Source organism: Limtongia smithiae, assembly GCF_038497785.1.
Source record: "Limtongia smithiae strain NRRL Y-17922 unplaced genomic scaffold V1518scaffold_18, whole genome shotgun sequence".
NCBI classification, from domain to species: domain Eukaryota; kingdom Fungi; phylum Ascomycota; class Lipomycetes; order Lipomycetales; family Lipomycetaceae; genus Limtongia; species Limtongia smithiae.
In genome coordinates, this window is record NW_027117639.1 from 41,002 (window position 1) to 61,065 (window position 20,064).

The following is a 20,064-nucleotide window of genomic DNA, read 5'->3' on the forward strand; positions in this document are numbered from 1 at the left end:
GCTTTCGGAAGGCGCAACCCACTTCGCATCAAATGCGACTGTAGGCGGCGTCTCCCCAGGAATCCTATACTCCATTGCCAATCTTTCACCACCAACACCCTTCCCGCCCATTGCGGCATCGAATAACTCGGGCGAAGCAGCGGCGAGCTCGGAGCACGCCTCGACGATCTTGGAGTACTGTGCGCGCAACTCGGCGCGTTGTGTAGTGCGCACGTCACGCAGGTGAGTTGACCATGCGTACACGACGGTGCGGTGGCGCAGGTGGTCTTCGTGGGTGAGAGAGAGGCGGTAGGGTTGTTTGCGGCGGGGGGAAATTAGGGAGAGCATGTTGACTGCGTTGCATTAGCATGAGCACTTCTTACTCTCACATTCCGAGTAGAACAAGGTAGAATAAAGAGGGAGGTCATACCAAGACGAATCTTTTGCGGGGATGCAGAACCGCTTGCTTTTTGGCGCTTGCCGCGGGTGAAGAGAGTGCTTCCACCCGCTACGCTCTTTGCGTCCGCGGCCCGGTAGGACGGGAAGGATGAGGTGAGTGCGGTGAGAGCGGAGGGAGTTGCGGAAAAGGGATGGCGCAGCAGATGAGTGGCCGTGGTTAGGTAGGTTTGTAGCATTGTCATGTGTGCGCGCGTGTAAATGTGGAAGGTTGTGTATGCGGGGGGGTGTCTTGAAGACGGTGAAGGTAATGAAGTGAACTGTTCGGGTTCGTCTAAGTGGCCCACGAACGCAAAAAAAGCCACAACAACAGGGTATTTATATCTTCCCGCTCTTCCGATGCAATAGCTGGGTGTCCGTGTCTCCCACTCAGTTCTCGTGTGGCAGTCGCGTTGTGCAGGTCTGATCGTGGTGGTCTCGGGAGCTAAAAATTTGGAGATGTCCTCGGTGGAGCATGGTTTAGGGCACTCGCCTCACGCTCACCACCAACCTCCTCACAACCTTCATAAACAGGCCGAATGGCTATTCAAAACGTATATTTACAACGACGCATACAGCGTTACGAATAAATGCATGCGTAAGAAATATTTTACAATTCTCCTCCTCGGCCTCACGCTATAACAATCACACGTTAGAACAACTCTACCTCTACCCCCCTTCAAACGAAAACGGGTACTCACTAAGCGTGTACTTCGGCCCATCACCGCCTTCCGGTACCGTCCAATTAATATCCTGCGTGGGAACCTTGATGTCGCACGTCTTGCAGTGAATGCAGTTCTGTGCGTTGATCTGGAAGCGCACGCCAAGTTCTTTGGACTCGTCGGCGACGTATTCGTAGACACCAGCGGGGCAGAAGCGCGACTCAACGCCTTGGAATTTAGGGAAGCATTCGTTTGCGTGTGCGTCCTGCAGAAGTTAGCGCTGTGCCAAGTTGAAAAGGGGGGAGGGAAGAATAGGGAGCTGTACCCAGTCCTTGACTTTCAAGTGCACAGGCTCGTCCTCGTCGTGCATAGTTCCAGTGCGCGCGACGCTCGTAAGCAGATCAAAACTCAGCTTACCGTCCGGCTTGGGATACGCAATCTCCTTAAACTTCTCCGCTGGCTTCGTGGCCGCCGCGTCCGACGTCTTGTGCGAGAACGTGAACGGCACCTTGCCCTTCAAGAAAAAAGTGTCGAGGCCGGAGTACAGCACGCCACCGTACATGCCCATCGGGTTATGAAACGACGGACGTATATTCCGGACCTGCCATAACTCGTCACGCACCCATGATTTCTCAAACTTCTCCTCGTAATCATACAATCCTATCGCGGAGGTATTCGTGGTCTCGGTGGTAACAGCGTCGTACGCGGCTTCAGCCGCCATCATACCCGTCTTCATCGCCGTGTGTGTGCCTTTCACCTTTGGCACGTTGACGAAGCCGGCGGAGCAGCCTATTAAAGCGCCTCCTGGGAAGATCAGCTTGGGAATGGACTGGTAGCCGCCCTCGTTGAGTGCGCGCGCGCCGTAGGAGATGCATTTGCCGTTTTTAAGAATGTCGGCGTAGAGAGGATGGTGCTTCATGCGCTGAAATTCTTTGAACGGTGAAATCCACGGGTTTGCGTAATCCTGTACAATTAGCTGTGTCCATCATTGAGTACAATGAAAACGTACCAAGCCGATGACGAGGCCAAGACTCACGAGGCGCTCGCCAAAGTGGTAAAGAAACCCGCCGCCGTAGACGTCCTTGGAGAGTGGCCAACCAAGGGTATGCAGAACCTCGCCCTCGCGCCACTGCTCCTCAGGCACCTCCCAGACCTCCTTAATCCCAATGCCGTACGTCTGCACTTCCTTCCCACGACGCAGATCATATTTTGCAATCACCGACTTTGTAAGCGATCCATGACAACCCTCAGCCAGCAGCGTGACCTTTGCGAGAAACTCCATACCCCGCTGGAACGAGTCCTTGGGTTCGCCGGACTTTGACACGCCCATGTCGTTTGTGGCGATGCCGATAACAGCACCGGTGTTGTCGTATAGCATCTCGCTGACAGAGAAGCCAGGGTATATCTCGACACCGAGCGCCTCGGCTTTTTCAGCAAGCCATTTGGTGACCTCGCTGAGCGAGACAATGTAGTTGCCCCTATTATGCATCTGCGGGGGTTCGGGAATCGGAATCGCGTATTTTTTCGTGAGGAATCGCATGCCCTCGTGCTTCACGGGGGTTAGTAAAGGCGGCGGATCGTCGCGCCAGTCCGGCAATAGCTCATCCAGCGCGCGCGGTTCGATAACAGCGCCTGACAATGTGTGCGCGCCGATCTCGGACGCTTTTTCAAGCAAGACCACTCGAATCTCGTGCCCGCGCTCCAGCTCGATCTGTTTGAGCCGAATCGCGGCTGCCAACCCCGCAGGACCGCCGCCCACGATGACGACGTCGACTTCGTCTTGCTCGCGGGGCTCTTTGAGGATCTCGCGCATCTCCTCGGAGGTCGTGGCGCGGGTGGGCGTGGCGTGGAAGCGCCGGCGACAGGTCGTCCATAGTGACGGCAGGGGCGAGAATGCGGACGAGACTGCGAGACGGGGAAGATGGCAGGCTACTGTTGCTGCGGTGCGATTGGCGACGCGGACACCGCGGGCGACGCGGGGGAGGGAGACTGGCGCGCGCGAGGGCATTGTGGTATCTGGTCGCGTTAGGCAGCACTCCAGGAGAGTTCTTCGCGAACAAAGGGACGCACATGCAGCAGTTGTCGCTCGATGTCGTGAACGTGATGTGATGCGCGCGAGGCGTGCTTATAAAACGCGAAATCCCACCACGCAGAAGACTCGGTCGGCACGAGCTTTTCACGTCGTCGTCTTCCGCGGGAGAGAGAGAAAGGGCGAAGGAGTTTGGTTTTGGTGGAGAAGGCGCGGGGACGGCTATTCAGCGTGGCCCGATATCGGTATCTCGGTTACCCGACGACGGCGTCGTGCCGACTCGAAACACTACGCCGGCTGCCTGCACTGCATCACCGGCCACCAGGCCAATCAGCAGTAAGGTATTACTATCCACGTCTTCTCTCGCTGAAATCAATATTCGCAGATGTACTATAACCGAAACCCATACCAACCGTAGTCATGAAAGAAGGTGTTGCAGCGAGTCTGGCGACGGCAACTCGTAAGCTGCCGCCGCTTGGCTCGCCGAGTGTGAAAATATACAATAAACCGTAATCATGCGTCAACACCGTAGCCTGAAATCATAGACAAGGAAAAGGACTTTTAGAGCAACTAACTTTTGAACGCCGAACTAGATCAGGCAAATATGTAGAAGCAGAGCAGCACGAGCACGCTCGAGAGCGTCAGCCTGAGCATAGCCTGCGGAGCGCCCAGCGCCACACCGGCGCCTTGGAATAGCAACGGTGTCGGGGTTGTGGTCATGTTCATGCCGCCCGTGGAGGTGGCCTTGGGGCCCTTGGTCTTCTGGCCAGAGCCGGAGGGCGTCGTGGCATTGTAGAAGGACGACGGGGTGGTCGACGTTGAGGTGCTCACGCCGGTGCCAGTGGGGTAAGAAGTAGTGCCGTTCGCGGCGGGGAGAAGCGTCTTTATGCGCGTCTTGGTTTCCGTCTCCGTCGGCTCCGGGGTCGAGGTGGGCTTGGTCTTGGTCTTGGTCTTGGACTTGGTCCAAGCCGTGGGCTCGGAGGAGGTGGGCGCGGTGGAAGAGGGCGTCTTAGACTTCGTCTTTGTCTTAGTCCACGATGTGGGCTCCACCGACGAAGGCTCCGATGTCTTGGACTTGGTCTTGGTCTTGGTCTTGACCGACTCTGTAGGCTCGGACGACGAAGGCTCTAGCGTCTTCGACTTTGTCTTTGACTTGGACCACGACGTTGGCTCCGAGGACTTTGACTTGGTCTTGGTCTTGCTATGTCCCGGATCATACGGTGCAGATGTCGGCGTCGGCGACTCGGTGGAAGGAACCTCCCAAGAGGTAGTCTTCGTCTTTGTCGTAGTCTTGCTATGGCCCGGATCATACGGCGCCGAGGTGGTCGCCGTGGTCGGCACAGCCGTCGATGTCTCGGTAGAGGTGAGTTTCGCGGTCGACGTGCTGGTCCACTTCTCTGTCGTCGTCGACGTCGTCGTCGCCCATGTAGACGACGGCTTGTGTGTCTTTGTAGGCGGCGGCGCCCACGTAGGCGTGGGCTCCTGCCACGTCGACGACGGCTTTTCCCACGTCGACGATGGCTTTTCCCACGTCGACGTAGGCGGGGGTTCCTCCCACGTAGGCTCTGGCTCGGCAGGCTTCTTATGCGGCAGCTTCTCGATGATCTTGCCAATCTTATCGCCGATCTTATCTTCGATCTTCTCGATCTTGTCGCCTATTTTTTCCTTGATCTCCTTCAGTCCGTCGTCCTGCACATCCGGCGCAGCGACGGCGGAGTGGATGAGCGGCGCATATAGCACACCATAGAGAAAAGCTTTGGAATACCGCATCGTTTCGTATCGGTTCGTTGAGCGTGTGGTGGGGGAATGTGCGGGCGTGAAGGAGGTGGGGGAGAAAGAAAGAGAAAGAGGGTCGGAGGGCGACAGAGCGGCAGAAATAGACGTCAGAAATTTGCATTCTGACGGAGCGCGAAGGAGTGGAGTGGATTCGGGAGTGTGTAAACAGGTGGCGTGTTGACGCGGGTGGTGATCGGGCTGTTTGCAAATCAGGCACGTTCAGGCACCGAGAGCTGTTCGTATTGTGAACAGGGAAGAAAGACAGGCAGAAGTAATGAAGCCACAGTATTGGGTGTACGCAGAGTCAGTAGTGGTACGTCACTAATCAGTATTATCAGAGAGTAGCTATTCAGGGCTGTTCAGGGCAGAGGTGGACAGCTCGTGGAGATGCACGTGTGAGTGTGGAGTCAGGACGGAGAAACTCTGATCCGGCGATGAGCCCGCGCCGCTGACGTCAGTCTCTTCCCGTCGGCGATCGTGAACGAGTGGACACAGACGCACATCAAACCTAGACATCTCTTAGCAGCGGCGATTCAACGTTCACGCGCGGATGAGCAAGAGTGCTTTGCCGCGACGGCGACGGCGACGGCGGCGCGTCAAGTACGCGTCCGCGCGTGTGCGCGTGGCAGTGTCAGCGGCGGGTGTTGTGGCGGACGCGTCGCCCGACGCGTGTTCTGCCACGTCGCCTTCATTCTCCGTTCTTCGAGATGGTGGATGTAGATCTACGGTCTTTCAAGTCTTCCTCCTGCAGAATACAATGCCCGTCTCCGCGCAAGGGGATCGAGCAGAACGGCGAGTGGAAGTGCGCAGACGCCGCACGGGCTATGCCGGATGCGGAGGCGCAAGGACAGGGGCAGTTGACCGGGGTGCGCTGGCCAACACAGCCTGGATGCGCAGGGCTGGCGCCACGAGTAGGCTGCTGTGGGGCGCAGGTGCGAGTGGTGTGAAGTAGGCGATGATAGGAAGCAAGATGGCGTATGTAAATTTGTGGGCAAGGAAGTGCGGTTGCGACTGGCGTAGAGCAGGCGCGAAACGAACAAGGGAGGGAAACAACAACAACAAAAATAAACACTCCGACTCCTCCTCCTCCTCCTCCTCCGCCTCCGTCTTCCTCCCTCCTTCCCTCTCTCCTTCTCTCCTCTGCGGGTCCCACTCTCTTCCGCTTCAGACCTCCACTCCAGGTTCCGCTTCTCCTTTCCCCTCCACTTCCTCGTCTCTCCGTCCGATCGGCCGTGAAGCCAGGGGTGCGCCTCGCCATCCACCGCGCCCTTCGCCGCATTTCGCACGCCTGCGCCGTGGACCTGGTCGTCTCCCATCGCCTCTAACAGCACTCTCCTCGTCGCTGTCTCAACCTCACTAGCCCGAACCAGGCATGGCCGCCGTCGAAACCGCCCCCGGCGTGCCCTCACACCACGACACCCCTGATGCAGCTGGCTATCCCCCGGTCATGCTCCCCGACGTCCAGGCCGCGCACAAGGAGTCGATCAAGTTCGGTAACTATGCGCTTGGCGCTACACTGGGCGAGGGTGAGTTTGGCAAGGTCAAGCTTGGCTGGCGACGCGACGGCAAGGGGCCAGCAGAGGTGAGTTCTTTGTGCGTGTTCCTCTTGTCGCCCACCACTGACAGGCCAGGTCGCAATCAAACTCATTAAGAAGGAAAACATCCCGCCCTCTTCCAGTCGAGAGGCCAAGTTTCGCCGCGAGGTCATCGTGCTCCAACACCTGCGCCACCCCAACATCGTGCGTCTGCAGGAGATCATCCAGAACGAGAACTACATCGGCATCGTGCTCGAGTACGCTTCCGGTGGCGAACTGTTCGACTATATCCTGCAGAACAAATACCTCAAGGAGAACTCTGCGTGTAGGTTGTTTTCGCAGCTTGTGTCGGGAGTAGACTACCTGCACTCCAAGGGGATCGTGCACCGGGATCTCAAGCTGGAGAACTTGCTGCTGGATAAGCACAAGAACATTATTATAACAGACTTTGGATTTGCGAACGTGTTTAACCCCGACGACATCATGACCGGCAAGAAGCCGTCGGATTTGATGTCCACAAGTTGTGGCTCTCCCTGCTACGCTGCGCCAGAGCTTGTCGTGAGCGAGGGCAAGTACTCGGGACGTAAGGTCGATGTCTGGAGTTGCGGTGTCATTATGGTAGGGACTCACTATTGTCGTCGTGTCTTCTTTGCTGACATCATAGTACGCCATGCTCGCGGGATACCTTCCCTTCGACGACGACCCTCAGAACCCAAATGGCTCGAGCATCACACAGCTGTACAGATACATCACCACCACCCCGCTTACATTCCCTGAGCACGTCCGTCCCATGCCGCGCGACCTGCTTCGCCGAATTTTAGGTATGTCCTCACACACACGCTCGTCGTCCGCCGCTAATAAGTTAGTCCCCGATCCAAGCGGTCGCGCAGATCTATTGGAAGTCCGCGCACACTCATGGCTCCTGCCCTACTCCAACTTCCTCTCCATCACACCAAAGCAGTGGGAAGACATGTACACCCGGGATGGAACTGTGCGCCAAGTGCGTCCACCCGCAGAACGTCGCTCCATGGTCCCTCGCTCCGCAAGTATACGCGAGGCTGCGCACCGCTCGTATGCAGCGCCAGACTACGCAGGACGGCACGCAGACCACCGGCGCAGATCACACCAGATCGCGGTGCCAGGCATTGCGACAACAGCATCTACCGTTAGCAGCGCCGCGACGCAAGGTGGGCTGGATGATATTGAGAATATCCAGAAGCAGTTGCATCAGACTTCACTGAACCAGAATCATCCGCCGCCACAGGCGAAATATGATAAGCGGCATACCGTGCAGCTCGAGTACACGAAGCCGCCGACATCCACGCCTCGGACGATGGAGCAATTGCGCCCGATACAGAACGCGACAGTGTGGCAGCCGCCGGCACCGCGTGAGAAATACGCGCCGCCTGCCGCATCTGCGACGACGATTACAGTGTTGGAAGAGGAGGTGCCTATAATCAAAGAGGATGCCGTGCCGGAACAAGCGTCGTCAGCGCTTGCGTCGGTGTCGGAGGCTGTTGAGGCGCCGACGTCAACGGAGGAGCCGTCAAGGCTCCCAGTACCGACCCGCCAAAGTCGTCCTTCAAGCGTCTACGCGCGCCCGAAATCGGAACTTATGCCGTCTCCCGAGATTTCCCGCGCGCCGAGTACACGGACACCGACCGCACGCCCGCTATCAACCATCTCCAGCGCCGCTTCCGCCGCAGCCGCTGCTGCTGCTGCCACCGCTGCTGCAGCGAACTCACGCACGCAACCGCCGTCCTCGCGGAAACGCGAGCGCCCGCAGAGCATGTTCGTCGGCACTCAGCAACCGAGCGAAAAACCCACCGCCGACGCGCTTGGCGCGCGGGGACAAGCGAAAGGACATCGGCGCGGTGCTTCGAATATCAGTTACAGCGCAGAGAAACTGTTTGGGAAAATTAGACAAAGTACGTCGTCCTCGTACAACGCCGCGCAGCCGTTGTCAAAGTCGACCGCGGGCAACATTCCCGCGCCGGCGTCGAAGCAGCAGCCGGCGAAGCCAGCGCCAGTGCAGAAGGCGGAGAGGCCCGCGATGAAGGTTGCGAATGCGAAGAAGTTGAACTCTGAGTATGAAGAGAAAAGCCGGCGGACAGGCGGCGGCAGCGGGCCGGCGAAGAAGGTGATGGAGTTTTTCCGGCGCCGGAATGGGGGGTCGAAGTATTGACCAGCGAGGTAAGGATGCAGGAGAAGGAGAGGAGAAAAGGGGAGGTAATAATAGTGCATTTTGTTTTGTTTTGTATCGGGTGCGTTTGTTCGACGTTTTGTTTGGTCGTTTAGATTTGGGGTGATGTTTTTAGTTACGCAGAATAAAGGACTGGTAACCAACAAGGGGCAGCAGAGTGCGTGGGATGAGAATGAATTTGAAGGTTGGATTTACGTCACCATGTTCACGTCTTGACCGCACCACCACACCACTACATACCGCCCACCGCAGCCGCCCCGCAATGCACGTTCTGGTGCGTATTACCACACTGGCAATGCGATGAGAAGGCGCTAATAAGTGCAGATCACCAACGACGACGGCCCACCAGGTCCAGACTCGCCTTACATCGAGTACCTTGTCGAAGCGCTCAAGAATGACACGGACTGGGACATCAGCGTCGCAGTGCCTGCCACGCAAAAGTATGTCACCTTTGTTCCCTCTAAGAGCACACGACTAACAGATGCAAGATCATGGATTTCGAAAGCGCATTTCATCGGGCACACAATCACGGCATCGTTCATCACCGTCCCCGCCGTCCCCGGCGGTGCCGTCGAAGGACCGTATGATAGAGCGAAGAATCTACCAGGCGCGGAAGAATGGGTGCTCCTCGACGGCACACCCGCATCGTGCACGCAGATCGGTGTGCATCACCTCTTCAAAGAAAAAGGACCCGTTGATCTAGTCATCTCCGGGCCTAACCTCGGGCGCAACTCAACAGCGGTTTTTATCTTGTCGAGCGGGACCATCGGCGCCGCGTTGGAGGGCGCGTTGTGTGGTGTGAAAGCGATTGGGTTGTCGTTCGCATATAGCTCGCGGAACCATGCGGCGGATGAGGTGCGCACGGCGTGCAGGATGAGCTTGAAGGTGATTAAGCACTTGTACACCCATTGGCCGACGGACAAGTCTGTGGATCTATTCAGTGTGAATGTGCCGTTGAATGCACACCTCACGGATAGTAGCAGAGTTCAGTACACCCATGTCCTGGAAAATCGCTGGGGCAGTGCGTTCGAGTATGTGGAAGACACGGTGCTCACCACCGCGACGGGGAAGCAAGTAGAGATTGCGGATAGACTTGAGCCAGAGGTCGAGGAAGAGAGCGGGAAGTTGCAGTTTAAGTGGATGCCGAATCTGGCGGAGGCGATGAGCGGGGTAAAGGAGGAGCCAGCAGGGAATGATGGGTGGGCTATTACGCAAGGAATCGTCAGGTATGTTCTTCTTTGCATGTGGAAAGGAGAGGGGATGGGGCTAATGATGTTATAGTGTCACCGCGTTGAAGGCGAATTACCAGGGTGTGCCGGAGTACACGGGCGAATTAATTCTGTAAGTATCGCCACACGGATCTATCATATAGAGCTAGAACAATACACGCGTATTGTCGCCCGCTTCTTCGTCCTCGTCCTCCGTTCTTACATACACCTAGCCCACCGCTGCCACCGTTCACGGCCATTATAACGTACCCACAAACATCGTATATATACCCCCTCATTGCGAGCAACTTGCTGCGATTATACCCGGACGTTGACATTGTCCACGACCCTGGTGCAGCAGAGAAGCGAGGAAAGGTATTTCATTTCGCGGAGTACGAGGATTTGAATTTTGAAAGGATGGTGGGGGACAAGGAATATCTTGCATGTTCATATATATATAGGTACGTCCTTCCGTGCGAGTGGGAAGGGGAGAGTGTGGAGGCGAGGGCTGATGAGAACAGGAAAGCGTTGATACGAAAGAACTACCTGGCGCACATCATCGCAGTACACAGAGTAAAGCATCCGGAGACACTCCTCATCACGCATTTCCCAGAATCGTACGAACTGGAGTTGGATTATGCGGAGTATTTGGACGAGATGTTGGATGAGATCTACGAGTTCAGGGATCAACTGCTTGCCGACGAAGGGGAGGGGAAAGGCTGGTGGATATTGAAGCCGAGTATGAGCGATCGCGCGCAGGGAATTCGGATATTTCGCACGTTGGAGGAGTTGCAGGCAATTTTTGAGTCGTTTGAGGAGAGCGACGACGACGAGGATTCTGCCAACGATGACGACAACGACAACGACGTGCCCACGGGCTTCAGTGCGAACAACGCTATCGTTACCTCGCAAATCCGGCACTTCCTCATTCAGAAATACCTTGCTAACCCGCTGATCCTTCCGCAATACAGCAACCGCAAGTTCCACATCCGCACTTACGTCGTCGCGAGCGGCGCGATTAGTGTGTACGTGTACAAAGGCATGCTGGCGTTATTTGCACTTAGAGAATATCAGCTGCCGGATGTGGATGCGGATTTGGAAGTGCATTTGACAAATACTTGTATTCAAGGAGATGCAAAGGATGACGGCTCTGTACGTCTCTTCTGGGATTTAGAGGGCTTCGACAAACAATCCGCATGGGAGCAGATATGTTCCATCACTGGAGAAACATTCGCGGCGGCAGTGGGCGCGGGTCGGTTAGATTTTCAACCACTTCCCAACGCTTTTGAAATCTACGGGGTTGATTTTCTAGTGGACGAGGGGGGCGGGGTATGGTTGCTTGAGGTGAACGCGTATCCTGATTTCGCGCAGACGGGTGATGCGTTGAAGGGCCTAGTGGATGACTTGTTTAGATGCGTTGTGGGGAAGATTGTGGGCCCGTATTTCGGCCTTCCATCAATGGCGACAGGAGAGAATGGGTTGGAAAAAGTGTACGCCGCCGACCTGAGCAACGCGTGGTGAACAGTTCTTTGTACAATAAAATACCGGCCAATAAACGGAACTCCCAACGGAGCCCGGAAAAACTCAGTCCGATGTTCGCGCGGAGGAGATAGAGTTTGGAGGGCACATACTTAAGCGCCGCACTTACCGCGTGACTATGAAGTTTAAAACCTCCGTGGGTTGTGAGAAAGTCCCGATGGGAGTACGACAACGGAGCGACCGCTCTCGTGTGGTTGGTTGACTTGGACTACCACCAACAGGCTTGCACGCTCGCACGCAGCACACACGTGTAGGAACGTGTACATACGCGCGGCGAAGGAGTTGTTTGCTACTACGACGAAGGGTCAACGAGGGAATAATAAGTACGACGAGGAAGAAGCACACGAGTGAGCAGAGGACGCCGGGATCCGTCATCCACCGCCACAGCGCGCACTTCCACATATTCGCCAGCAGGTTATACCACACGCGCACGCACTCGACAGGCTAGTTGGGCGCGCCACACCGTGTGCGCCCGCTCGCTATATTCTACCGTCACAGTCGTCGCACGTCCTCGAGAGCACCGCATCGCAATTCACGACCACCGCACACTACGACACCACCCGCCGAACAGAGGCACGACCACGACCACATCCACGACCACACGCGAGCCGATAACCACACACACATGTCGCTCCGTGTGTATAATGCGCACACCGGTCGCGCGGTAGATTTGAACGCGGGAAGGTTTTTGAAGTACGTACACCCCCGGGAGAGTATGAGGCGGAGTGTCGAGATGCGTGGGCGGGGATATGGGTGTATGTGGCGAGTGTGGGCAGAGCTGACTTACGGGCTGTCACAGTCTTTCGGAACTTAAAGATGCGATCGCTGCGGTACATGCGGTAGTCAGTTCGCAGCAGATATTGATGACATCTCGCGCGACGCAGTTGCGGATAGCTAATATTGCCAACGAGGTATGTCCGTTTCCCATCTCAACATGCAGTGCACCACTAACGCGCGCAGACCGAGCTATACCTCTTCGACCGCCTCCTCCTCGCGCAACCCACCCCCACCCCACCGCCCTCGCTATCCCCCTTGATCCCACTGAACCCGCAACCGGTACCTAACATGGAGAACCCGAAACCCTCACAAGATGAGCTCGTCGAGATGTTCGAGGCGCGTGCCGCATGGGCGAGTGCGTTACTCACACGTGCAGAGTCGTTGAGTTCCTCTCTCGCGACGACGATGGCCGAGATCCAGGTCATTCGCCGGAGCGTGCACGTCGCGATTGCGCACTTGTCGCAGCATCTTGCGAATATTGAAAAGTCGTTTAAAGATGTGATTGCCGTGGCAGTCGAGATTGCACACGAGTACGGGATGACGGGGTGGGATGCGTCGCTTGCGCGGTTGGATGAGATTGAAGTCATCGATGCGTTTGGAGGCGGTCGATTGAGCGCATGGGTGGACGCGGAGAAGATTAAAGCGATACAGAACGATTTTGACGACCAGCATATACGCGACCGGGTGCGTGATATCAAGTTCGTGAGCGACAAGGTGACCTCCGAGAGCGAGGCGCTAAGCCACGAGATAGCCGCATCCGACGAAGCGAAGCTAGCCGGCGCGTTTGAGGGCGCGCCAGGGATTTTGGAAGATTTGCAGGCCGTTGTGGCGAAGATCGGAAAGGACGCGGAGTATATTGCGGATTTGCCGAAAACGCCGGCGAGTATGCGCTCCATCGCGCGTATGGCAACATTGCATCAGCGGGAGTATTTGCCGAACATCTCAGCGGCCGTGGGGGAGCTGTGGGAGTATAACCGACTCGCGCAGAGTCGCAAGTCTACGGCACAGATATCCTCACTGCGACAACTGCACACACTCTCACTCGTACAGTCGCGCGCGTCGCCGATACGACCGGACATAGCGTCGTTAGAACGCGAACTCGAGATGTCGCAGGCGTGTATCACCATGCTGCGGCAAATGGACGCGTTGCCGATTACGTATGGGTCGTTACTTATCGAATTGGTGCGACGCGCGGAGTGGAACGAACGACTTCGCGCGGTCAGCAGCGAGGTTGCGGAGGACTTTGCGGGTTGGCGCGAGGACGAGACGAAGAGACGGACGAAGTGGTTGAAGCGGTTCGGTGCATCGTTGGATTTGTTGCAGCAAGGCAGCGTTACAGGCTCGTTGGCAGGCGGGAGTGTGTACGGGCTGCGGAATACCAGCGCGAGTATGTACGCGGTGGAACTGAATCTCGTGCAGTCGAGGGATACCGAGAGCCTGCCAACCGTGTCGCGCGCAGAATTGTACGCGTATGTGGACGCGTTGAGGAAGGTGTGTGGCGCAGAAGCGGCTGCAGCGGAGGTGCAGGAGATGTTGAGCCGGCTTGATCCAAGCGGGTCGTCTACATCATCACAGGAACGACCGCGGCGGAGTGGTGCGCGCGAGCGCATGTTCACAAAGACCACACTCGCAGACTCGCGGGGGAGTGCATTCGACCACGAGGAGACACCGAGCGAGCGCATGCGCGCGCTGGAGCAAGATAATCGCAACCTTGTGGAGAAGGTGAAGGCGTATGAATCGCGCGTGCGGCGGCTGGAGGATTTACTGTATCAGCAGCGCGTTAGCAGGTCGCCATCGCCAGGGGCGGCGCCACCGGGCGCGTTGCCGGTGATGACGCCGTTGCATGTGCAGCCGCCGGGGGTTTCGAGGCATCATTCGGCGCCTGAGGCGGCGGAGCATCATACGCGGAGGCAGCAGCAGCAGCAGCAGCAGCAGCACAGCTACGGCGGCAGCAGTATGGGGTCGAGCGGGATGAAGTCGCCCACAATGCGCGCGGAGAGCACCGGCACGTCGCCTGTTACCACCAGCGCGTTGTCCCACAGTGCACAAGATCTACGGCAGGAGGTGCAGCAACTACGAACCACCCTGGGATGGGAGAAGGAGCGGGTGAGCAGGGTGCGGCTGCAGCTCGACGAGACAGAGCACGTGAAACAGGACTTGCTCGCGAACCTGACCCAGCAGGAGATGGAGTTCCAGGTGGAGCGCCGGGCGCTGAACGCAGAAATCTCGGGTCTGAAGGCGCGGATCTACGCCATGGAGGAGGAGGAGGAGGCGGCGGAGGCGGAGCGGGCGGAGCGGGAAGCGGTGATTGCAGAGCTGGAGGCCGCGCTGGCGGGAGGGAGTGGGCGGGGGGAAGTGTGGGGCAGGCAGTAGGGGTCACAACAATGTGATTGGGCGTGAGATGTGACTGGCCAGGCAAGGCGGCGGCGATGAAGAAGCCCTAGCCCTGGGGAGGGAGCGGCGGCCCATAGTAAAAGGGCGCTGCCGCGCACCGTCGCTCCGCCCTCACTCTCCACAGTGCGCACTCAGTCTTTGCTCTCTACAGGAACTCAGGTACGCGTCTCTACTCCACCACCACACTGCACCGTCTGCTCTGCTCTTCTCCACTCCACCACCCCCTTCCTCCTCAATCCTTCTTTGGCGCCCTCTTGTCGACGCCCTCTCCACTCCTCCCCTCCTCTCTTCTCTTGTCCTCCGCACCCTCCCCCCCGTCCTCACGCGTCGTCCGATCCCGCTCACACCAGCACAGTCCCCGCATACACTCCTCCACAATGGCAAAAGAAGCAAAGCCCAGAAAGGCCAAGGCCGGCGGCCGCCGGAAGAAAGGTATTTGTTCGCGTGTTTTGTTGTTTTCACGCGTTGTTGTGGTCCTGCGACGCCGTTGCACCACGACAGCGCGCACACACGCCGATCTGGCTGCTGACGCGTCGTGCTCCAGATCCCAACGCGCCCAAGCGGTCGCTTTCCGCATACATGTTCTTTGCCAACGAGCAGCGCGAGACGGTGCGTTCTGAGAACCCTGGTATCGCGTTCGGTATGTCATCCCTTAGTGCTACGCGTCACGGGCTCGTGCTAACTCGTAGGACAGGCCAGGTCGGCAAGGTGCTCGGCGAGCGATGGAAGGCGCTCAACTCCAAGCAGAAGGTGCCCTACGAGGCGCGCGCCGCGCAGGACAAGAAGCGCTACGAGGACGAGAAGGCTGCGTATGTCGCCAGCGGCGGCTCCGCGGAGTTCGACGAGGAGGAGTAAACATCTCCCTCGCTGTGGTCGCCGCATGCTGGTGACCGTGTAAAACACCATCTCTATTTATCTGCTTCTTCTCTTCTCGCCGCTATAATGGGCACGTGTATTTGGGTTCTGTGTGTGTTCACTCCGGGGTATTGGGTTATATCTGCTACCTTGCGTTTTGTATACTTAGTTTTACCGCGTCAGCTTCTGGGCACGCGTGCTCTAGATGAATTGTCTGTATTTGTAGTTCTTCTGTCTAATGCCAGCGTTATGTAGCCACTTTATTAATACTGCCAAAACACTCTTCACACCAACCCACGTATGTACACCACTACTTCAACAGCGAATCCGGCCCGTCCTCGAATGCGGCGCGGTTGAACCGCCACACGCTGTCGTCTGGCTCGACGCCTGCGCGCTGCGCGACCTCCTTGACAATGCCGTCGTCGGCGACGAGCTCAAAGTAGCGGCGCAGCCACTCCCGTCCTTCGTCCTGCTCCTGCTTGCGCATCGCGCGCTGTTCGTTCTCAATCTTGGATTTCTCCGTGTGGATCGTGTCGTAGTCCATGATTTTCACCGCCGCGGCGACTTTTTCCCACGCGCGGCGGGATTCGTAGGCGGACTGTTCGCTGGTCGGTTTCACGATGAGCTCAGTGATTTTGTGCTCGCTCGCGTCGTAGAACGGTTTTTCCGCCTTTTTCCGCTCGTCTTTCATCGTGCTCTTGCCGGACCACTGCCCGGAGAAGGTGTAGATCGCGGACGAGTAATTCTCCGGCGCGTACATCTTCGCCTTGAACGAGTTTTTCTTGCCGGAGAAGTATCCTTTGCCGGAGTAATCGATCTGGAATCGGTAACCGGAGGAGCTCTGAATGAGCGTACTCTGCTCGAGCTCCACGTACGGCGCGCCGTAGATTAGGCCCTCGATGTGCAGCGAGGGCAGAGTGATGTAGTAGTACTCGTCGAACTTCTTGATGTACAGCATCGCGTGGCCGACTTGTTTCACGCTAAGGGTGGACGTAGAAACCGAAGCCTTTTGCCCGTTGTAGCCTTGCAGTTCGACGCCGTAGATGTCGTTGAAGATCGCGTACGCAGTCACGGGCGGGTGGTGCGACACTTGTTCGGAGACCAGGTAGGTAGTCCCCTCGTCCTCGGTTTCCCAGCGGCCGAGGAAGAGCTCCCCAAGGAACGGGTTCAGAGGCTTCTTCTCAGAACCGAGCGCCTCGTTGCGAGAGGTGTACTGTCCCTTCAAAGTCGCGATGAACCATTTAAACACCGAGAGCGCGCGTTCTTCAGGGTCCACGATCATGCTCGGCGCGACGAATAGAGCCGGAAGCTCAGCCCAGAAGCGGGAGTACTCGACCAGCGAGGTGGACGACAGAATGAACGGGGGAGCCTGTGTTTGCGGTGTGAATGTGTGATGATGTGAGAGGCGCCCGCGGAGGGGGAAGAGGGGGACAACGACATACGGTGATGGAGGCGATGTCGCCACGCGAGGCGGCGAGGGAGCGCAGGAAGGTCATCCATGGGCCGCGTTGGGTCTGACAGACTTAGTAGCTGTCGCGATCTGTAGGAGCACAAGGACTTACCGAGGGCACGATGCTAGGCTGCTCTGCGTCTTCTGACATCTTGCGTCTCCTTCTTCTGCTTCTGTGGCTACTTCTGCGATGGAGGTGGAAGCGGGTATATGTGCACCTGCGTATCACACACGGTCTAGCTGACTCTGTATATAAACGTGCGCGGACCGCTGTCTCGTGCGTCCGGTGCAGAAGGCGGATATGAGGACGGAGAAGATGACGCGGATCGCGAGTCTGGGTTGGCGGTCCACGATGTAGACGCGCAAATGCGGTGCTATACAAGGGGTTTGTACTGCACGTGATGCGGATGCGCGGATCGATGCTGTGTGTGACGAGGACTGAGGAGAGTAGAAGATGAGATTAGAGGCGTTGAAGAAGATGCATATTTGGAGGAGATAAGAAGGACAGACGCGTTGATGAAACGGACGAGCCAGCGAGGCTGAATGCTGCGGTCCTTACTCGTCACGTCGCTACCGACCTCCGTCCGTCCCATACATCGCCCTATCCCGTATTCCCCCGTCATCATCTGCTCCTCTTCGTCAATATCATCGTCACGGTCCGTGTTGCTATGTTCCAGTGCTCGCCCACACCCGAATGTACGCTCCTCCTTGCATCCTTGCCCGGGGCGGCGCACCCTTCCCCGCACTCCGCATCGCAAAAACCCTAAACCGACCCTGCGCTGCTCATCTCATACACCAACCCCCCGCCATTTTACCCAGCCCCCTCGCACACGCATACCACGCAACAACGTACGACGAAGCGCAACGAGTACGCGGAGAGCTAATACAGTCATTACACGGTTGCGAACACGGAGTGCAAAATGAGTGAAGACACTACGGAACTGAGGTATGCTGAGTTAAGGGGGAGTCGGGGACGGAAGACTGACGTGCGTGTTGGACGGCAGGGCGGAGGATAAGGCTGTCGAAGAGAAGAAGGTCGAAGACAAGACGGGTGCGGAGGAGAAGGTCGACGATCCCGCCGAGGCAGTGCCAGTCGAGGAAGCAATATCTGAGGAACCCGTCGAGGCGCCAGTCGAGGAACCCGCCGAGAAGCTCAAAGCCCCCGAGACCATCATGGAGACCTCAATCCCTCCGCCCTCCGAAGCCGTCACGGGCCCTGTGCCCACCGTCGAGAACGGCGCGCCGGCCGAAGACCCCGTTGAACCCCCCAAGAAGCGCGCGCGCAAGTCCAGCGCCGCGTCCCTTGTCGAAGGCGTCGACAAAGTGTCCTCCCGCACGCGCTCCAAAGCCCGTCTCTCCACCTAGACCCCTTAGTATCTTGTATGTTATGTGAATACTACATTGTGCATATCAAAGCTTTCCCGCGCGGCGGCGCTCAGCGTACTCGAGTAACTCCTCGCCATCGATGCGTTCGTAGAGAAGTAAATACGCAGACTTGTATTGCCGTAGCACCTCGTCGACCGAGACGTCGCCCACGCTGTCGTCACTCGTATGCCACCATGTCTTTGAGCCCGTGTATTGCTTGAGCGCCTTCTTCGCCGCGCGGAAGTCAGCGCGGGAGTGTGATGACGACGACGAAGTTGTTTCTTCGGCGGAGGTTGTGGATGCACCGGAAACAGAGATTGAGGAGATGTTGGCGGCGGCAAGATGTTCTTCGAATGCTTTGATCTCCTTGTCGATGGAGGAGTAGTCCTTGAAGATTTCTTTGCGGCGGTAGCATTCGTAGTGCCCGGCAGAATGCGTTCCTTGGTGTCTAATCACTGCGACGAGCTTGTATGTTTTCGTATCTTCGTATTCCTTGTTCGCATCCTCAATTACCTCGCCGCGTAGGATCGCAGATACGGAGCCGAGATTCGCAGGCGCAGCGTTGAGGGTGAGGTACTCGTGAAACTGCACCGAGCAGCTGTTGCGCGTCGCCATAGAGGAATATATCGAGCGGGACAAGTGGAGAATGAGTAGATCCGGTAAGTGGTGCAGCGAGGTCGTGCGTGTAATTGTGCTTGTAATTTGTTTGGGTAGTTGCGCTTCAATTTCGGGGCGCAGGTCGTCGTTCGGATTGAGTGCGCGTAAGTACCGCGCGAAGCCGGCGGGATCGGATTTCGCGTCGGGGATCTCCTCAAATACGGCGGTATCGTTTGAGACGGGGCTGTCGGGTTTTATGTGCTGCTCTGTGTTATGAATCAAGGCTTGCAGACGACATGATTGACATCCGTAATCGGGTATCCGCTCGGTCGTGAGTAACTGCGATAAACAATCATCCAGTTTCGTGCCCCACGTCTGCGGAACGTTCAGTGTTAACACGATGAAGTCTGTAGTCACCGGTTTCGACAAATTTCCACACTGCAGACACTTTATCGTGTTCACGATCGTCCCTTCAAACGGAAGGAACTCCCGGGATTTGCTTCGTGTCGCGCCACTGTCTTTGAGAGCCTTCTTGTGTTCCTCGGTCAGGATCTCCAGAATGCGATGGAGGAGCTCGTGCGCATCGTGTTGCCGGCGGGAAATGCGGGAGTTGAAGACGCGTTCGAGAACGTGCAAAAACGGCCACGGCGAGATGGCGCGAGAGCGGGTAATGGGGGTGTTCAGGTCTGCGTTGACTGTCAGCGGAAATTGAGGGGTAGTATTGGGAGATCGTACCGTCGATGATTTTGGCGAGGGCCGTGGTGAGGGGTTGGTCTTTGAGTCGTGGGTCCTGGAGGTACTTCCGCAGTACAGGACTCGATGCGAGGGCCTAATAACGATCAGCAATAGCACCACAGCAGAAGAACACCACGTGGACGCACCTGAAGGTCGCTATTTGCGAAGCAGTCGTTGGCGTTATTGACCAACCCAACGACGTACTTTGACTTGCCGGTGCCTGCGGAGATGGAGTTCCCGGTGAGCGATGAGAAGAAGGATGGCATGAGGACGTAGAGCGCAAGGGAGGCGAAGACGGCAAAGCCGACGTAGGATGCAGTGAGTTTTGCGTCTTGCGCTGTCTGGAGCATGACGTGGCGATAGCAAGGCCCCGGACCGGGCTCATGCAGCGGTGGTTGTGAGATGTGGAGGTGGTGGGGATAGTGAGGATAGCGTGGCGGTGAAGCGTGCTTGGGAATACGTACTTCCGACTGACTACGTAGATCTCGGCACTGCGCTGCACAGAAAATTTTAGACGGTCCGCGT

At 57.2% G+C, this 20,064-nt stretch overlaps 9 protein-coding genes across 9 annotated transcripts; 4 read left to right on the forward strand and 5 right to left on the reverse strand.

Annotated features, from left to right (window-relative positions):
- Positions 1-3: 3 nt before the first annotated feature.
- V1518DRAFT_362639 (mitochondrial 54S ribosomal protein mL40) lies at positions 4-482 on the reverse strand (the record flags this gene model as incomplete). Its single annotated transcript, XM_066901219.1, has 2 exons — positions 4-332; positions 416-482. Coding segments are annotated over 2 exons (396 nt in total), but the record flags the coding sequence as incomplete, so codon positions are not given.
- Positions 483-940: 458 nt separating this feature from the next.
- V1518DRAFT_423493 (uncharacterized protein) lies at positions 941-3,328 on the reverse strand. Its single transcript, XM_066905702.1, has 4 exons — positions 3,147-3,328; positions 2,086-3,092; positions 1,402-2,040; positions 941-1,341 (listed from the first exon to the last, which is right to left on the reverse strand). Exons 2-4 carry the CDS (start codon positions 3,082-3,084, stop codon positions 1,084-1,086), a joined length of 1,896 nt encoding a protein of 631 aa, XP_066756974.1. The 5' UTR covers positions 3,085-3,092; positions 3,147-3,328; the 3' UTR covers positions 941-1,083.
- Positions 3,329-3,699: 371 nt separating this feature from the next.
- On the reverse strand, positions 3,700-4,875 carry V1518DRAFT_429895 (uncharacterized protein; the record flags this gene model as incomplete). Its single annotated transcript, XM_066906155.1, has 1 exon — positions 3,700-4,875. One exon carries the CDS (start codon positions 4,873-4,875, stop codon positions 3,700-3,702), a length of 1,176 nt encoding a protein of 391 aa, XP_066756975.1.
- A 1,089-nt stretch (positions 4,876-5,964) lies between these two features.
- V1518DRAFT_423498 (kinase-like domain-containing protein) lies at positions 5,965-8,771 on the forward strand. The gene is made up of 4 exons (XM_066905703.1): positions 5,965-6,463; positions 6,513-7,034; positions 7,081-7,237; positions 7,283-8,771. The coding sequence occupies exons 1-4, from the start codon at positions 6,254-6,256 to the stop codon at positions 8,599-8,601; spliced, it is 2,208 nt and encodes a 735-aa protein (XP_066756976.1). The 5' UTR covers positions 5,965-6,253; the 3' UTR covers positions 8,602-8,771.
- On the forward strand, positions 8,772-11,388 carry V1518DRAFT_423504 (tubulin-tyrosine ligase family-domain-containing protein). Its single transcript, XM_066905704.1, has 6 exons — positions 8,772-8,893; positions 8,944-9,059; positions 9,108-9,845; positions 9,901-9,960; positions 10,061-10,288; positions 10,349-11,388. The coding sequence occupies exons 1-6, from the start codon at positions 8,786-8,788 to the stop codon at positions 11,346-11,348; spliced, it is 2,250 nt and encodes a 749-aa protein (XP_066756977.1). The 5' UTR covers positions 8,772-8,785; the 3' UTR covers positions 11,349-11,388.
- Positions 11,389-11,554: 166 nt separating this feature from the next.
- On the forward strand, positions 11,555-14,516 carry V1518DRAFT_398553 (uncharacterized protein; the record flags this gene model as incomplete). The annotated part of the gene is made up of 3 exons (XM_066901836.1): positions 11,555-12,059; positions 12,166-12,277; positions 12,327-14,516. Exons 1-3 carry the CDS (start codon positions 11,992-11,994, stop codon positions 14,514-14,516), a joined length of 2,370 nt encoding a protein of 789 aa, XP_066756978.1. The 5' UTR covers positions 11,555-11,991.
- Positions 14,517-14,596: 80 nt separating this feature from the next.
- V1518DRAFT_423509 (high mobility group box domain-containing protein) lies at positions 14,597-15,652 on the forward strand. Its single transcript, XM_066905705.1, has 3 exons — positions 14,597-14,969; positions 15,082-15,177; positions 15,232-15,652. The coding sequence occupies exons 1-3, from the start codon at positions 14,915-14,917 to the stop codon at positions 15,390-15,392; spliced, it is 312 nt and encodes a 103-aa protein (XP_066756979.1). The 5' UTR covers positions 14,597-14,914; the 3' UTR covers positions 15,393-15,652.
- On the reverse strand, positions 15,445-17,189 carry V1518DRAFT_140579 (uncharacterized protein). The gene is made up of 3 exons (XM_066900748.1): positions 16,955-17,189; positions 16,835-16,906; positions 15,445-16,761 (listed from the first exon to the last, which is right to left on the reverse strand). The coding sequence occupies exons 1-3, from the start codon at positions 16,991-16,993 to the stop codon at positions 15,703-15,705; spliced, it is 1,170 nt and encodes a 389-aa protein (XP_066756980.1). The 5' UTR covers positions 16,994-17,189; the 3' UTR covers positions 15,445-15,702.
- Positions 17,190-18,252: 1,063 nt separating this feature from the next.
- On the reverse strand, positions 18,253-19,889 carry V1518DRAFT_407790 (uncharacterized protein; the record flags this gene model as incomplete). Its single annotated transcript, XM_066902010.1, has 3 exons — positions 18,253-19,490; positions 19,540-19,633; positions 19,686-19,889. 3 exons carry the CDS (start codon positions 19,887-19,889, stop codon positions 18,253-18,255), a joined length of 1,536 nt encoding a protein of 511 aa, XP_066756981.1.
- Positions 19,890-20,064: the final 175 nt, after the last annotated feature.

Bases quoted from the DNA above. Each gene is read 5' to 3' on its own strand.
- V1518DRAFT_423493 (XM_066905702.1), bottom strand. From the start codon at position 3,084: ATGCCCTCGCGCGCGCCAGTCTCCCTCCCCCGCGTCGCCCGCGGTGTC. The intron at 2,041-2,085 runs GTACGTTTTCAT...CTAATTGTACAG, and splicing joins TTGGCCTCGTCATCGGCTTG to GATTACGCAAACCCGTGGAT. The intron at 1,342-1,401 runs GTACAGCTCCCT...TAACTTCTGCAG, and splicing joins ACTTGAAAGTCAAGGACTGG to GACGCACACGCAAACGAATG.
- V1518DRAFT_423498 (XM_066905703.1), top strand. From the start codon at position 6,254: ATGGCCGCCGTCGAAACCGCCCCCGGCGTGCCCTCACACCACGACACC. The intron at 6,464-6,512 runs GTGAGTTCTTTG...CTGACAGGCCAG, and splicing joins ACGGCAAGGGGCCAGCAGAG to GTCGCAATCAAACTCATTAA. The intron at 7,035-7,080 runs GTAGGGACTCAC...CTGACATCATAG, and splicing joins GGAGTTGCGGTGTCATTATG to TACGCCATGCTCGCGGGATA.
- V1518DRAFT_423504 (XM_066905704.1), top strand. From the start codon at position 8,786: ATGAGAATGAATTTGAAGGTTGGATTTACGTCACCATGTTCACGTCTT. The intron at 9,060-9,107 runs GTATGTCACCTT...AACAGATGCAAG, and splicing joins GCAGTGCCTGCCACGCAAAA to ATCATGGATTTCGAAAGCGC. The intron at 9,846-9,900 runs GTATGTTCTTCT...ATGATGTTATAG, and splicing joins ATTACGCAAGGAATCGTCAG to TGTCACCGCGTTGAAGGCGA.
- V1518DRAFT_423509 (XM_066905705.1), top strand. From the start codon at position 14,915: ATGGCAAAAGAAGCAAAGCCCAGAAAGGCCAAGGCCGGCGGCCGCCGG. The intron at 14,970-15,081 runs GTATTTGTTCGC...GTCGTGCTCCAG, and splicing joins CGGCGGCCGCCGGAAGAAAG to ATCCCAACGCGCCCAAGCGG. The intron at 15,178-15,231 runs GTATGTCATCCC...CTCGTAGGACAG, and splicing joins GAACCCTGGTATCGCGTTCG to GCCAGGTCGGCAAGGTGCTC.
- V1518DRAFT_140579 (XM_066900748.1), bottom strand. From the start codon at position 16,993: ATGTCAGAAGACGCAGAGCAGCCTAGCATCGTGCCCTCG. The intron at 16,907-16,954 runs GTAAGTCCTTGT...TAAGTCTGTCAG, and splicing joins AGCCTAGCATCGTGCCCTCG to ACCCAACGCGGCCCATGGAT. The intron at 16,762-16,834 runs GTATGTCGTTGT...CCGCAAACACAG, and splicing joins GCGACATCGCCTCCATCACC to GCTCCCCCGTTCATTCTGTC.